This window comes from Onychostruthus taczanowskii, unplaced genomic scaffold, assembly GCF_017590055.1.
Source record: "Onychostruthus taczanowskii isolate IOZ18803 unplaced genomic scaffold, ASM1759005v1 scaffold9, whole genome shotgun sequence".
Lineage (NCBI taxonomy): Eukaryota > Metazoa > Chordata > Aves > Passeriformes > Passeridae > Onychostruthus > Onychostruthus taczanowskii.
This window is the reverse complement of record NW_024506993.1, coordinates 15,067,847-15,084,337: the sequence shown is the minus strand read 5'-3', so window position 1 is coordinate 15,084,337 and position 16,491 is coordinate 15,067,847. Positions and strand designations below refer to the sequence as shown.

General features: G+C 51.9%; 1 protein-coding gene across 2 annotated transcripts in view; it reads right to left on the bottom strand.

Annotated features, from left to right (window-relative positions):
- Positions 1-16,491, bottom strand: part of STAB1 (stabilin 1) — a 51,733-nt gene that overhangs the window by 4,020 nt on the left and 31,222 nt on the right. For both annotated transcript variants that reach the window (XR_005954211.1, XM_041425752.1), the window contains exons 34-59: positions 16,020-16,151; positions 15,694-15,822; positions 14,933-14,989; positions 14,125-14,220; positions 12,849-13,044; positions 12,274-12,369; positions 11,262-11,307; positions 10,531-10,610; positions 9,499-9,624; positions 8,949-9,022; positions 8,539-8,613; positions 7,850-7,969; positions 6,845-6,892; positions 6,639-6,722; positions 5,895-6,041; positions 5,614-5,751; positions 4,941-5,000; positions 4,664-4,840; positions 4,071-4,157; positions 3,460-3,606; positions 3,232-3,297; positions 2,512-2,740; positions 1,777-1,926; positions 1,097-1,201; positions 530-637; positions 158-351 (exon numbers count right to left, since the gene is read on the bottom strand). Coding sequence is in view for 1 of the 2 variants with exons in the window: in XM_041425752.1 (XP_041281686.1) it covers positions 158-351; positions 530-637; positions 1,097-1,201; positions 1,777-1,926; positions 2,512-2,740; positions 3,232-3,297; positions 3,460-3,606; positions 4,071-4,157; positions 4,664-4,840; positions 4,941-5,000; positions 5,614-5,751; positions 5,895-6,041; positions 6,639-6,722; positions 6,845-6,892; positions 7,850-7,969; positions 8,539-8,613; positions 8,949-9,022; positions 9,499-9,624; positions 10,531-10,610; positions 11,262-11,307; positions 12,274-12,369; positions 12,849-13,044; positions 14,125-14,220; positions 14,933-14,989; positions 15,694-15,822; positions 16,020-16,151 (2,967 nt within the window). In the remaining variant the exon portion in view is untranslated. The remainder of the gene's footprint in view (positions 1-157; positions 352-529; positions 638-1,096; positions 1,202-1,776; positions 1,927-2,511; positions 2,741-3,231; positions 3,298-3,459; positions 3,607-4,070; positions 4,158-4,663; positions 4,841-4,940; positions 5,001-5,613; positions 5,752-5,894; positions 6,042-6,638; positions 6,723-6,844; positions 6,893-7,849; positions 7,970-8,538; positions 8,614-8,948; positions 9,023-9,498; positions 9,625-10,530; positions 10,611-11,261; positions 11,308-12,273; positions 12,370-12,848; positions 13,045-14,124; positions 14,221-14,932; positions 14,990-15,693; positions 15,823-16,019; positions 16,152-16,491) is intronic.

Below are 16,491 nucleotides of genomic sequence, written 5' to 3'. Positions count from 1 at the left end.
TAAGCACCCGCAGGATGAGCGCAGCACCTGAGGGCACCGGAGGGGAGCGGCAGGGAGCGGCAGTAGCGGGGACACTGTCACACGGCTGTCCCGGGGCACCCAGCTGGGCGGCTCTCCCAGGCACGCGGATGTCCCCGGGCCTCGGGGCCGCGCTCACCGGGCCGGTGCTGATGCAGAGGGCGTGCTCGCTGCAGTCGCCGTTCCTGCCGTCGGCACAGCGGTCGATGGGCTCGCAGATGTAGCCGTCCCCTCGGTAGCCGGGGGTGCAGGCGCAGGACACGTTCACGCCCGTTTGTGAGCACTGTGCGTGCCTGGCACAGCCGCCGTTGTCCTGGCTGCACATGTCGATCACTGCGGGAGGGAAGTCCTGGGTTAATTAAACCATCTCATGAGGTGTCCTGGGGGTCAGCCTGGCTGTCGTGCCAGTTGTCACCCCCGCATGGCCATGGGCAGACGGTGCCCTGCTGTCCTGCCCCCTTGTCCGCGTCCCCCGCTGCAGCCCTGCCGCCCAGCCCCTGGCTGCCCGTACCTGAGCAGGTTCTCCCGTCCCCCTCGTAGTGCAGGTCGCACTCGCAGAGGTTGCCGGCGCGACAGGCGGCCTGGGCGTGGCACGGGGGAGAGCAGGTGGGTGTCACCACTGAAAGCAGAACACACCCGGCTCACAGTGACCGCAGGGCTGCGACACGGCTGCCACCTCCAGCTTCTGCCCCAGCCCACCCGCCCCACGCTCCCACCTTTCTGCCTCCCGCCGTTCTCTTCTGCATGTGCCTTGCCCAAACACAGAGGATTGTTACTCATCTAACACACCTCAGATCTTCACCTCAGCCTCGAGCCCTGCTTGGAGTACCTCTGAGCTCAGGGACTTGCTCATGATCCAGCAGAGCTTTTCTCCTCCATCCCTTCCTCACCAGCCAAACCATTGTGAAATTCAACAGCATGTGGCAGATCTCAGGATGAGTCTCACAACTGAGAGCTCCTTTTTGGAGATCTTTCTGAACAGCTGCTTGAACTACCCAGCTCTTGGGAAAGCAGCCATGCAGCAGCAGGTCCCAGGGAACAGCAGGTGGGTCCCAGGGAATGGCTGAGCCCCCCTCACCCAGTCTGATTTCACAGCGGTCCCCAGTCCAGCCCTCGGCACAGAAGCAGAAGCCGTCGCCGTGCAGGCCTCCATTGCACACTCCGTTCTCAGTACAGTTGCACTCTGTGAGGAATGGACAAACACACCGTTTATGCCTTGGTGGAAAGGCCCTGGGCCAGCCACATGGCAGAAATGTGGCATTGCGGGCAGGTGTGAAGGTGGGCACAGGAGCCCGACACATCACTTCCTGCCAGTCCTGGCCCCATCACACACACCCTTCACAGAGGAAGAGAAACCCCTGCGCCCACCATATCCCATCAGTCCTCTCCCCTGGGCATTTCTGGAATGTGTTTCTCACTCTGAAACATTCCTTGAGACCCCATGAGGCCCAGTTTGGGATGGGAGGATGGAGGACTCTCTTTTTCCTCCTTTGCTTTTGTCTCACGTGGGCGCAGGTCCCTGCTGAACATGTCCCAGGTGATGCTCTTTCTGTACTGGGTTCATCACAACTTCTGCATCCCCCAGCTCACAGTACAATGAATACCTTCTCCCAAACTGTGGCTCTCAGCTGTGCTCGACAAACGAGGAGGGGTCTTTGGCCCTGTGGCCTTATCAGCCGTGGCTGCAAGGGCGTGAGGCCAGCACCTCTCCCCTGTCCCGCAGGCCCCGGTGCCGCAGCCCCCGCCCAGCCGCGGTACCTCGGCATTCCGGGCCGTATCTGCCGGGCGCGCACAGCTCGCAGCCCGTCCCGATGAACTCCTGGCTGCAGTTGCAGATCCCTGAGCCGCCGATTTTGTCATCGCAGGTCCCACGGTTGTTGCACGGTGTCTCCAGCCCTCCTGGGCACGCTGCAAATCGGGCACCTTAGTGAGGCTCTGGTGACAAAGGGACCCTGCCCCTGAGCTGCTGCTCACGGGGTGCTCAGACCACAGACAGCTCAGCAGTCTGGGCACTGAGTGCTGGGGACATCCCATGACAGCAAAACTTAGGAATGGGGGCAAGAGGGACACATTTGGCACAGCTTCCACCCTGGGAAAAAGCCCTGCTGTGATGGGCTCGGTCTGTGCTCTCCCGCCCCACACTAACAGCAGACTCACCCAAGGATGTGAAAGCTGCCCATGGCACAGAGGGCAGATGCCAGGGGATGGTTGAGCATTGACAACATCTAGAGGTGAGTGACATGTCTGACAGCTACCCCCAGTAGCCCTGTGCCCAGGGCTCTTCACAGAGACAATCTATTCTCCAAGGAAAGGGAATTTGTCATAATCTCGGGGTATTGCTCCCTGCACCCTCTACAGGCTGGGGCTCCCCTCCTGGGGTTTTGCCCACCCTTCTCCGCAGAAGCACACTCATGGATGTCGGATGTGCTGAACCAGGAATGCCACCTTCCCGCAGGGGACAGGGCCGGGGCGGGACAGAGGCGTGGCTCTTACCCCGACAGTCCCGGCCATAGTGGTTGGCACAACACTGCGGGACCCAGTGGCTGGACACGCAGCTCCTCCTGCAGCCTCGTCTGAGAGGCCCCCTGGAAGAGAAGTGTCTCCTGAAGGGGTCCCACGGGGAGTGTGGTGGCCACGCCGGCCGCAGCAGGGAGTTGTGGTGGAACAGGAAGGTGTTCCTCAGCAGGTAGTTTCCATAGTAGTAGCAGCGCCTGGTTTCCCCCTGTGAGGAAACAGGCAGAACAAGAGATTGCCACACTGGTCACTGATCACTTTTCTTGTGCCACTCATTCAGTTTTGGGCAAGTAACAGAGGCTTCCTAACATGTGCTGAGGCTGGTGACAATGGAGCCCCAGAGGAGCCTCAGGGACATGCCAGAAGCCAGCAGTGAGAATGGGGTACAGCCACTGCCTCCCAAAGCTGCTCACCATGGGATCCCTGAGCCACTCCCAGGCTGAGCTTTTTTTGCTGTAAAGCACCCAGAGCCATCCCCAGTGCTGTTGGAGGGACCCCTGTGCCACACAAGACTGACCCACTGGACCCCACATTTTTCAGCCCAGCTCCTGCATGACTTGGGGCAAGGCATGGACCAGGGACCATGTGACTGAGCCAAGGGCTTGCCACACGCAGGTGAGCCTTCATTTTGCTGCTAAAACAATAGGTGTTGTCATCAGCCCCCTAGGGCCTCCCTGGTGACAAAGCTGTGAGCTTTACCCGTTGAACGGAGCCAGCAGGGCAGGGTGGCTCGAAGCCACAGAGTCCACAGCTCTCTGCAGATCCCTGTGGAGGGGAGAAAGAAACCTCACAACAACTCAATACGTGCTGCTGCCTCTCTTGGCTGCTCAGAGCTTTGTCAAGGAAGGGCAGCAAGCCCTCCAGACATCCCTGTTCCCAGGCACAGGGCTGCATGGGTGGTCCAGATGCTCATTGACAGGTTCTTACCTGCAGCTCAATCAAGGTGAACTCATCACACCGAGATCCCAGATCCGGTGGCTCCAGCAATCTATCAATGCCATAAGCAATGCCCCCATTGAACTCCATGTGCCTCTGGATGATGGTGGCATCGCCATTCCCCAGCAGGATCTCCCCCTAACAGAGGAAGAAAGCAACTTGTGATTCTGGCACATCCTACATCCTGGTTGCACCACCCAAAAGTGGCTTGGGTTTGGCTGCCATGGCTTCTTAATCACTCCAAGAACTCCAAAATCTCTATGCACATGTCGTTGACCACCCTTCCTATTTAACACTCTTCACAGCCACCTCTCCTAAGGATGGCCTCTGCCCATGCAGCACATGCTCTCTGAAGGTTGTGGCACCATGCAGCCAGGTCATTGTGACATTCATGTGCAATACCAGACACCTGTGCACTGCCCTGCCAGCTGGCCATGCCTTGTGCCTCTTTACAGCCCAGCTGTAGCCAGGGAATGGGGTGTCCCAGCCTGCAAGCACCCCAGCTCTGTGTTCACTCCCTGCCAGAAGCACCAGTTGCCCTGTGGCCATGCCCAGGGACACTTGCTCCATGGGAAGCCAAGCCTGGAATCACCAGCGCTCACCACGTGGGCTTTGCTGCAGCTGAATGAGATGGTGGAGCCGTGCATGGACCGTATGGTTTCAACCTGGGGCACGTTTCCAGCAACAATCTAAGAGGGAAAAAGAAGAATGTGAAGGACAGACTGGCAAAACTGGCAGTTCATGTTAAGACATGGTGAGGGCAGGAAGACAGTGGCCAGCCTCAGAGGGGTGTGATGTTGCAGTCCCTGAAGCTGGTGTGGGTGGCATAGCACAACTGTGCTGGTCCACTGTCCCATATCCTGCACAGTGAGAGGCCAGTGTGAAAAAGCAGGGCCTGGCTTTGCTCAGCTGGACTCTCCCTTCACTCATACCCCTGTACACAAGAGCCTGTGTGTGAGCCTTGCCGCTCCCCAGAAGCTGATGACAGAAGGTTTCAGCTCAGCCAGCAGAGGTTCACCATGATGCTGTCGGTGCCTCAAGTGCTCAAACAGCTTTGGGTCTTCTCAAGACAGCGGATACGCTGTGTGCTCTATGGCGGCACAATGTTTGGCAAGGTCACTCTGGCACAGCCCTAGCAGACAGTGGCACCTCGTGTGGCCCTGGCAGCTACGAGGCTGTGTGCTGCCACATTTACCTTGGTGTCCCTGATGATGTGTGCTTTGAGGTAGGAGGCCAGCACGTCGCGGTGCTCCCTGCGGTACAGGAACTTCTGCTGCTTCTCCGGGAGGGCGCCGAAGGCGGCGTTGGTGGGCCAGAGCAGCGTGAAGGGTCTGTGCGCCGGGTTACCGAGCAGCGGCAGCAGCTCCGCGTCCTGCCCGACAGCACAGCGACACAAAGGGGAGCCCCCGAGCCCACACTGACCGTGCCCAGGCACGCAGCACCTCCCCGGGGCAGCAGGGACTGCGGCTCACCTGCAGCAGCTTGCTGTAAATGGTGTACCCAAAGGCCTCGGCCACGTCCGTGATGTTCTGCTGCAGAGGGAAGAAAGCAAACCACTGACACCCAGGGTTCCCCATCCAGGACCAGCAATGCGGGGGAGAAACCAGACAGGCAACAAGAAGTTTTTCTCTGTCACTATCATGCTGATGGTTTGGCCTGGAAAGGGCTGGCATTCAGCAGCCACCACTTTTCTGGTTCGTCCTGGATAGACACTGCTATGGCAGGATCTGGGATGAATTCCAGCACTCTGTTTTGCTGCACAGAAAATATGTTAGATTCTGTAAAATGCAGGCTCTATGAGCCCCTAATTCTTGCTTAAGGAGTCACAGAGAGACATTGGCAAACTCACGCTGCAACCTGCTCTGTGCTGGAAAAGGAGTGTAATGGTTGGCATGGGACAAGATCCTCCTGCCTACATCCAGAACAGCTGTTCCCTCGTGATGGAAAAGGCTCCTTATGTTCCAAATATCCCACAAATGCTGTCACCTTCACAAGCCAAATCTGTGGCCTCAGACAACCCCTAGGCAGTCAAGGACAGGCAGGCAGAGCAGCCCAGGCAGTTTTGGGCTGAGGCAGCACTGCTGGGAGAGATCCTGTCCCTGAGCTCACCACAGCCCTGACAGCAGGGCACGGCTCCAGCCTTACCTGTGAGAGCTTGGAGGAAATGTTATGGCCCACCAGGTCACTGGGAATGAGGATCTTGTTGATGAAGTGAATGACCCCGTTGACACCCACGATGTCACTCGTGACCACTTTGGCTTCCTCGTTGAGAGTGATGCTATTCTGCGAGAGAGGGGACCTGCTGAGGCCTGCACCAGCCATGGCACCATGCTGTGGGCCCCGGGCAAGCCACCCGCCACACCCACAGTGCCTTCACATGACAGAAAAAGTGACTTCCTGACAAATGGGACAGCAAAGGGAAGTACCTCGTTCACTGTGATCTTTATTTTGTGGCCAGATAAAGATGTAAGGGACTCCTGGCCTTCCAGGTCACTGGAGAGCAACTTCTGGCAGCCCACCATGTGGTAGCGAAGCAGGTCCCGGAGGAGGCCTCTGCTCTTCCACTCCTCAAACTGCAGACAGAAAACAGGAGTGAGGGCACACCAGGGCACTTTGCCTTGCACACAGGGCCCCCAGCCCCAGTGGGTGAGACCTGGATTGCCTGAGTTCCCTCTGACTCATCCCTGCAGGGAAGATGTTCCCCCAAAAACACACTGAAGGCACAAAATTATTTCAGAGCTTTGGGAAATTTCAACCAGCTTGACTAGTCAGTGATGGGGTTAGGATATTCCATTACACTGACACAAAAAACCGCCATTCTCTTATTTCTGAGAAGGAGTAAGGGGTCAGTCACAGATGAATGGGAGCCTTGTTACCAGCCCCGTGGGCACCAAAAGCACCACACACCACTGATCTGGCACAGTGCCTCTGAGGCCCACAAGATGTCATCTCCAACAAGAGGAGATATGCCCACCCCTGGCCAGGTTGTGTCTTCAGTGAGATGCCTACAAACTTCTGCTTTTATACTGATGGAGAACAGGGGGTGCCTTTAACTCTCCAAGGCACAGCCCCTTTGCCTTGGTTCACTGGGCAGAACAGTCCTGGAGGGGACATTGCCACAACTGGAGCTGTCAAACACCAGACAGAGCTTGGCATGGGAGGACACTTACCACTGTGGTGTTTCCTATGAAATCTGTCTGTGGGACGAAGACAGTGAAAGGCCCTGCCCCACTGAGTTCTTTGATGCTTTCTGCCTGTGTTAGAACAGTATTTGTGGGAAGGGAAGCAGAAAACATTGTTCCAGTTAGCAAGACCCTTTGCACAAAGCCCTAGGTGGGATTCACTACACAGAGACAAGGACAAAGCTGTCACCAACCTGTATCATCCTAAAGAACATGGATGCATCTGGAATCCTTCCAAGCTCCTTAAACAAAGGGAATCAACTGGTGTTAGCAGGGTCCCTTCCACTGACCCCTCACCAACCAGCACAGTGACCTGCTCCTTCCACTCTGGGTCACTCTCCCACCCCAAAGAGACACCAGTTCTCCTGGCACACTACAGTGATCTTCCCTCCCTCCCTCCCTCACCAGTTCTGCAGGCACAGATGACATGGATGATACAGTGAGCTCTGCCAGCACCATTCATGAGTGCTGCAGGATGCAGTGGCCAGAAGATGAAAGCTGGCTGGTCCTGCAGCACCTGTCTCATGGGCAACTGCCTGTGCTCATGGGACACCTTGAGTGCTTCACAAAACCTCTGCTTTAATCTCACTGCCAGTTCTGGGATGCTGTCCAGAGGGCAGACATACCCTAGAAGGCAAACACCCTCTCCTCACCACACTGACTTTCAGTAAGAGCAGAGGCACACACAGTCGATCTCTTTTCTCATGGCTCTGCTATGGGCACAGCTTTTATTTGCCATTGCCTGAAAAGGTCACCAGCTTGCCCAAGGACAGCCATTGTACTGCAAGAGAACTGGACATAGACTGCTGCCCTCCAGGCTGGGTCCCAAGTCCTGGCATAGCCACAGGGGACACCTGCCCTCATCCCATGGGGCAGAAGTCAGTTGCCTTGGGAAAAAACAAAGACTACTCCCATTTGTTTATGACATGAAGCAAGCAGTCCCCTGGAGGTCCTGCCAATGCTGCTGACAGCAGTAAAGTGTTCCTTCCCTTTGGAGCAAAGGCACTTTGCCATGGCTCTCTCCCATAGCTGGCACATCAAACACACCTATGGTTTATGGGGAGTTTGCTCAAAGCACCTGTCTCCTCTCCCACACCACACACGTGTCAATGTGACACCAAGACCTGCTCACCCTCTGGAGGGAGGGAGTGGTTTGCTGCAGGGCAGGGGACACAGAAGGTGCAGCCCAGGCCTCTCACCTGATGCAGCTTGCCACGGCAGGTGAAGCCATCTCCAATGCTGTGCCAGGAGCAGGAGCAGTTCCGAGTGCCAGGGCCTGTGTACTTGCAGAGCCCAAAGGGGCTGCAGCCTCCATTGTTCTGGCAGGGAAAGAAAAAGGCTGCTTGGAGGGGTTTCTGCAAACACCTGAACTGCTGCTTGTGTGTGGGAGCTGCAAATTCCATCCAGCCCAGTGAAAGGAAACCATCCCTCCCCCCTGTTTAGTGCCTTAGAATAAACCTCACCCACATTCTCAAGGGCTTCCCAGCACCAAATCCTCCCATGAAATAAGATTTTACACCTCACTTAGAGCCCATGGCAAAGCCCCTGATTTCAGAGGGACAGTTTGACATGATGCCCGTGAGCACAGAACACTCTGAGGCTTTTGAGCACATCCCACACGAGATGGACACAAAGGAAAAAGCCCACATGCCTCCAACACTATGTCCCTCTTTCCACCCTGAGGGAATGCTGGGTGACAGACACAACTGCATGTGACTGCAGGGGGCAATGGAGACCAAACACACAAGGAAATCCTTCAGTATGTGGAAAAGCAAGACTTCAGCTCCAACCAACCCGGCTAATGCTGTTCCTGCTGTTAACTCCTGGGAGAAGGGAACACTCCCAGGCTGTGGCCTTCACCTCTGGAAGCAGCCAAATGCTGACATACCTGTTCACACAAGTTGATGGGGTTGCACTGGCTCACACCATCCCCACTGTAACCAGGCAGGCAGTTGCAGGCAACCTGGAGGGAGAACAGAGCCTTGGGCTCAAACTTGGACCAAAAAAAGGAAACACACAAGTGCTGCCGTGGACAGAAGGCATGTGGTGCAGCAACCATTGCTGCCTCCATGAATAACCAAGCTTGTGTCCACAACAAATATAACCCGAGACTGCCTTCAGCCTCTGGCCAGCAAAGCCATCTGCTCTCATGGAAACAGCAATGTTTTCATGCTCTTCCAAGGAACCTTCTCTATATGGAAGGGAGTAGGCACAAAACAGGACACTGCAATGGACAGAACTGTCTCTAGTGACAGCTGTGACAACTTCCATGCCCTGACATCCACCCTACACACTCACCTTCTTTGGGCCTGTTTTGATGCACTCTGCGTTGGTATGGCAGCCCCCATTGCTTTCCAGACAGAGATCAATTTCTGCAGCAAAACAATAAGGCCAAGTTATTGCTGAGGACTGCTCAAGGCAGCTGGGAACTGCTGATCCAAAGAGGTTTTGGGAAAGGAACAGAGAGAACTTTTCCATTTTGGGGAACACTTACCTGGGAACATGTCTTGTGATAGCAAAGGAATAGGGTGCAACTACAAAGTTACTCCTGACACATGTGGGTCTCTGAGCTGAGACAAATCTGCTCACAGAAAATTCCAAGCCTGTCTGGGTGTACTTTAAAGAATATGAGAGGACTGGACTCCCCCTAGCTCCATCTTCACCCAGAGCACCACTGTGGTAGACTGCCTCACCTTTTGTCCCTGGGCCTCTCCATGACATGCATAAGAGCAAGAAACCTTGCAGGAATCCTTTTGTCTGAGACCAAAACACTGGTGTTTAGTCTGAAATTGCCCTTAGTATTGATGCTGCTCCTCTGCTATCCCCAAAACACAACCTGAGCACTCACCCATGCAGAGTGTCCCATCCCCAGCATAGCCTTCCTTGCAAGCACAGGTTCTCTCTCCTGGGGACACTTTGGTGCACACAGCGTGCACGGAGCAGCCACCATGGTCAATAGTGCAGGGATCTATTTCTGTGACCAAAAAGAAGAGGAGCAGAGTCAGCTCAGAACACCTAGGAATGAGCAACTGTGCCAGAATGATCATCTGTCTTAACAAAATCACAACATCTTGTTAAAATCTTTGTTTCCCAAAGAAACTGTTGGTTCTTTAAGGACATGGGGCCTTATCCAGTCCTGAGACAGGTCAGTCCAAGTAAATAAGCTGAGTTTAAGTAACCTCCAAATTGGAAATCTTTCCCTTACAGCATTTGCTCACTGACCACTAATGTTTAGATGAGAAAAAATATATTTACCTGAACAACTTACATATCTGAGTTGTTTTTGTTGGCTTCTTTTTTTTTTTTTTTTTGCTTTTCCCCCCCTTACTCACTTTCCAACAAGGGCAATACTGAAAAGAATTTGGAACGTCTACCAGTGTTTTGACTGTTACAATTTGATCACTTGTTTTTTTCCTGGTCTGTTTGCTTTTGACGTAAACAAAGTATGTAATGTAGCTCTGGTGAAGTATCCTGAAATTCCACCTCATTTTGGTTCTACTGCTGCACTATGACCTGATTTTGGTATGGACAGCAAACAGAAGAATCACAAAGTTCTAAGAAATTGAAACCCCACATTCCAAGGATTCATGGCCAAAATTGTTAGAACTTTGCCACCAATACTGTCATATAAGAACAAGTACAATCCATTCATGTGCACTCAGGCAGTAAGAGCTGCCCTCTTACACTTGCCTGCCTTTTTATCCCTCTCTTGCAGGCTTTAGCAACATCAGAAGCATCCTGTGTAAAGCTCTGGACTGGAAAACATCTCTACCAAAGCATGGCAGAGTTCATGGTGGATGGCTGAGAGGAAAAGGATTTGAGTGATCTTTCCTCTGGCAGCTTCCTGCCATTTATTTCACCTTGTCTTTGCTGGACACACCTGTGCAGTGGGTCCCATTCCCTGTGTATCCAGCAGAGCAGAAGCAGGTAGGTTGGGAATCTGTGGAACTGTTGAGGCAGCTGAAACAAGACAGGGATAAACAATCACTGACAACACCTCCTGATTTGCTCAGTTGGTGAGAAGCACTGTTCAAATCTGGCATATGCAAGAGACCACAAAGACCACAGGAGGTACATTCCAGGGATTCCTTTACAGCTCCAAACACTCCAGTCACACTGGCCAGGACCTGGTGTCCAGCCCAGGCCTCCCACAGTGCACCCTCACCACACCCACGAGCTTCTGCAAGGTGCAAGGGGGATGGCAGGGTCCCTGCCTAAACCAGGAGTCTGGATAATGGATGGAGAAGGGAGCCTGGGGGAGTCATTCCAGCCCTGTTTCATTCCTTGGCAGGGGCAGAAAGAGTTTGTAAATGGCTGGTTGATCTGCTCCATGAATAAGGCCAGCCTTGGAGCACTTTGAAATCTCTGCTTTCTGCCATCCACACATGCTGAAGGAACTTAGATTGGATTTATGCCTGGACAGACAAAATCCTTGGGGAGACTACACGTGGCTCAGGTCCAAAGAGAGCTCCCAGAAAGGAACTGACAATTATGCATCTTTGATGAGTAGGCACCTTCTGCCAGCCCTTTGCCAAGCCCTAAGCCAGAATCACCTCTGAGTAAAACACACACAAACCCACATGGATGACTCAGCCCCTCTTCTGCACTTACTTGGCCATTTGATGGCAAGTGTTATTGCATAAGTCAATCTTGATTCCTGCAAAAGAAAACACAAATATAACTTGGAATTTTCAGCTGGGGCCATTTCCACCATCTAGAGAAAAGGAGCCTGCAAACCAGGAGTGATGCTAACTGTCTTGTCCTATGTGGCAGCAGGAAAATCTCATGGGATTTATGTTTTGGCACTTTGCAAGTGGGTGAATTTGATGTTCTCTGTCTGAGCTAATGGTTCAACTTGATTTTATCTGTGTGGCCTCTGCACTGGTCAGAATGAAACTGGTCAGAACTGAAACCTCGTTAACCCAGAACACAGAGCCATTTGGTTTTGGCCCTTTTGAAGCAAAATATAAACTGCTTTCATGCTGGTATTTACACTAGTAGGACAGCTCTGCTTGATTTCTATTTCTAAATTCACAATAAAATCAACCTTTATGTGCAAATCTTTAAAATCTCAAGGTATTTAGCAGCTCAGGTTTCTCCTCACCCAAATGCTAATCAAAATCCCAAGTCCATCTTCAACATGTTATTTTAACACACAATGACACATTCATTGAAAACTGCCAACCATGGCCTGAGCTCACCTGAATGACTGCATCTGTGAGCAGAAAAAGCAGCTCAGCAAACACACTGGGGCCTTTTAAAAATTTAAATCAAGCCCTGCCACCTTCTTAGGAAAGCAGCAGGACTCATGACCGACTCAATGTGGCTGGAAGCTCCCATTTCTCTCCCAGAGCAAGGGGCTGTTTTTGAGGTGCCTCTAACTTCAGTGAAGGAAGAAGCAGGGATAGGCTTTTCTTGGGTTACCAAAATAAATAGTTGGGGAAGTCACAGCAAATGCAGCTTGTGTGCAGGAATGAGAAAGCAGACTCTGAAAAGGTTTTGGGGGAATGCAGAGTACACGTGACTCTGTGGTCAGAGCAGACAGAGCTGCTCTGAAAACTCGATAGGATCTCTCAGATTTCTCTGCCACTCTTACACCAGAAGCCCCTTCACTCTCACGTACTTTCTTGGCAGGTGGGGCCCGTCCACCCCGGGAAGCACTCGCAGCTCCCATCCCCTCGCAGTCCGTCGTTACAAATGCCATTGTCACAGGCACATTCTGCGGGGCAAATACAAACACCACTGTCAAACCAGCCAGGCTCACCAGAAGAGCCTTGCTGCCATTTTATTGTCTGCTCTGTTACTAATCCAACACATCAAACTGCCATCAAGAAAATGTCACAGGAGTATCAAAAGAAAATGTCACAGGAGTATCAGCTCTTGATGCCTCACTGCCAGGCCAAAAAGGCCAGGAAGAGATCACCTGCCTGTGCTTGCTGCAGTTTGGGTGGCAGCAGGAAGAGCAGCACAGCACAGCACAGGCTTGGTTTGAGGATGCAAAATGGGGCCACTCCTCTGGCTGGCCGCAAGTGCTCACTCCTGCTCTCTGTCTCTCAGAGACCTGGCAGCCATTTGCCCGTCTCAGAGTCTTGGCACCTTTCTGCTCCCCCACCACCCCTCCTGAGAGCTGAGCTGTGGCCGCCTTTCGCCCTTGCAAGCAGTTTGGTAGAGCCAAGCTGGCACAGCCATCGGTGTCACCTGATTTGCAGTCGGCTCCGTATCGTCCCACTTCACACATCTCACAGGCAGTGCCGTGAAAGCCCTCCAGGCACCGGCACTCCCCGCTGCCCTGGATGCCATCCTGGCATTCCCCGTTCCCAGAGCACCACCGGCCTGGCTTCCCGGGGCACATCTCACACATGTGGCCGTAGTAGCCGGGGCAGCAGACGGACGTCTGGAAAACCAAAAAGAACAAGCTTGGGTGAGCCATCCTGTGCACACAGACAAGGTACAGCTTGATTCCCCCTCTCTGTGTGACAGCCATAATTTCTGACAGCACGTGGAAGTAACAGGTAGGATTGACTGAACACCCCGAAATGAGGTGTTCTATAGCTCAGAGCTTCATGTAAAGGTCTGCACTACCCTTGGGAAACATGGGCCCTTTGGTGAGTAACTGAAATATCCTGTGCCCCTCCAGCCTGTCTCCTGCCTGTGTCCTCAGTGTGTCTCTCTGCTGGGCAGAAAGATGCTTTGGCAGGAGGTGATTTGGCTCCAAAACCTGATTTAACTGCTCTCACTTCTTTCTGCATCTACCCATGGAGGGAAGAAAATCATGACAGGACGAAGTTAGGTATTACAGATGATGAGAAACAACATCTAATGAAGCAATGCAAAAGTGCCAAATGAGGTGCAAGTGCTGACTGAAACTCTCTATGTGAATACAGTAAATCTAACCCCCCCTCTCTCTTTTCAATTTCCCATTCCCTCTAAACTTTCCAAGGGATGCTGTAACACCTATAATACGTCAATTCACACAAGCCTTTCTTTTACCATTTTCTCTTTAAGTGTTTTCTTCCAGCAACCCATTTTCACAAAACTGGTAGGGGCCATAATACACACAACATGAGGTGTGAGCCCTTCTGCTCCTCCCTTTGGTTAGGCTCCAGTGAGTCATCAGTTATTCGGGAAGGCACAGGCACAAGCAGAATACCATCACTCATGCCTCATTTCCTTAGGAAACCTGACTGCAAACATTCAACTCCTTCTCTTCCTCTGCAGGACAAAACCCAGAGCAACAATACCGAAGCAGCAGATCCCAATCCATCACGGTGCAGACATTTCTGCAGATCTTTTGTTGTTCCAGTGCCCTCCACCTCCCGGATAGAGAGCGATTCCCAGACAACCCCAGTCTCAGCTATGCAATGACACAAACACAGCCAGGATTTCAGCACAGCCCACACTTCCATGGCTGTGCTTCTCACACCCATCTATCTTGCTTTTGCCAAAATGAATCAGAGGCAAATGTTTTTCTCACCAGAGAAACTTTTGCACAGGTGAAATGGCAACCCGTTGTTCCTGCACCCGCAGAGCGCAATCTACAGTTAGCGAGATTCCCTCTTCCAAGGGGCTCCTGAGGATATAATCAACATAGACACACATAGGAGACACTACAATATTTAGACAAATAAGGTACATTTTGGTGCATATGGCAGTGTTCTTGCTTTGTATCTGACAGGAATAACCCAAAAAATCTGAACTATCCAGGGCTGAGACCAATGAAGCATCTCTGAATGTGAGGTCACCTCACAGAGTCTATTTTTTACCTGCCAAACCCATGGTACATGTTGGTCTGAATACTGAGAAAAAAAGAATTGGGAATTTTTGGGTATAGGGTAAAGCAGCGAGGCCTAAGAAGCCAGATGTAGCTGCTGGGCATTTCACAGCCAGCATGGAAATAAAATGCTTAGTTATTTTCCTCTCTGGATATGTTTGTCACTCACTCCCAAACAAGCTGCAGGCACAACCAGCCCATCTGCATGAACAAATCAATGGCCCAGACAGGAAAATTGCTACAGGCACTCTTAAATTGCCTTTCCTTGATGATAATGCCAAAATAGTCAAAGATAAAATTAAAAAAAAAAAAAAGACATCCCTTCCTTGTTAAGTATGAAAATGAAAGGGGTCCTGAAATTCAGCCAAAACCTAGTGTCAGCTCTGTGGAGCTTCATGATTCATGTCCATGTTTTTCCTGTGTAACTCTCCCTTGGTTTCTGTTTTTTCTTGCAAACCTTGGCAATGGATGAGCTACAGAGTAGTCAAGGGCACATGGATCCAAGACTCACCAAAAGAACTGATCCAGAAGGACACTTGATCCCCTTGTCACACTTGCCGCACCTTGACTAGGGCACAGAGAACAGGACAAGTCACCGGGGTGCCCTCTACCCACATCACACCAAGACACTAATCTTGAATTACAAATACTGCTCTAGAGGCTGCTGGCCTCTAGATGTTTTTATCTCTGTGGCTCAAAACACCAAAAGAAGAGATCATATGCCACACCTTTCCTGAGTCTCAGGAATTTTTGTAACCCTGGGGTTCCTTCACACAAGGCTGCAAATACTTTTTTCCTGATCTGTAGCAGGCAGTCTGACACTGCAATCTTCAGGTTTAGTGGCTTAATTGCAATGAGCCACAAGGTACGTGCAAGCTGGACTTTTGGCCATGACTCCCAGGCAAACCAGGGAGCATTTTCTAAGGGAGCTTGTGGTCATAGCATGCAAAAATTGGGCTGGACTTTCCTTCCACAGCTGAGTATCTGGGAGTCTCTGCACTAGCCAGCCCCATGGCTGGCATTGTGAGGGAGGCACAGCAAGGGAGCTGAACATGATCTGCACAAGAGCTGCATTAGATGTACAGAATCTCCAGGTAGGAGGTGCCAAATCTCCACAATGTCCCATTTCATGAGGCTCATCTGGGGTTACACCACAAGCTAATGTCTCATCCATGAGGGCAGCCAAGGAAGATTGTCTGTTACCCATCAGTTTGGCTCAGCAGGTGGAGGAACCATGTGAAATGGTGTCAGCTCCTTGGACATCACCATTACCTTCAGTATGGTGGTGGTGTTGGCAGTGCAGCGATTCTTCTGGACCTGGAGCACCTGGGACACCCCGATCAGGATGCCATTCCTCGTCTCAAAGGACTTTCCATCCAAAGGAATGTTATTGACAAACTTCTGCAAAGCAGGAGATAACAGCTGAGACAATAACCTTCAACTCCTTTTGCATGGATTGCTTGGCAGCTCCAAGACAGTCCAGCAGTAAACTTGTGAGGGTGTGGAAAAGAGAAATGGGAATATTGGGTCACCAGCCTTAGGAAGTGATAGGCTCTCAATCCAGAGCCTCAGATGACAGAACAGCCTGCCTCCCTTACCTGAGTGCTGTTTTGGTAAAACATCAGCCAGTAGGAGAGCCCTAGCATGCTGTTCTTATGAACTCCACTTCTCAAGTCTGCAGGCAAGAGCTTCTCTCCCAGAATAATGTGGTAGTGCACTGTTTCATTGTCCTGAATCCACAAAAATACAAATGTTTGGAGTCTTTTGGCTTCATAGACTACAGTCAGAGGTATGGTATAAGAAATGTACCTAAGCACCTGTAATGGCTAATTAAGCCCACAGAACCTAGTAACTCTCTGTCACAGAGGACTGATCACACTTGATGTTTCTGATACTTGATGAACCCATTAATGCTTTCAGAAGTCTGAAAATTGCCACAGCCAGCCAGGAAGTGGAAGATGTTGTGCCATCTGTTCACATACTAATTTACTCTGCACTTGGGGTCCAAATATTCTTTTTAGATCCCACTGCAACACCCCTGGAAATCCTCTCACTTCTCTGCCACATTTG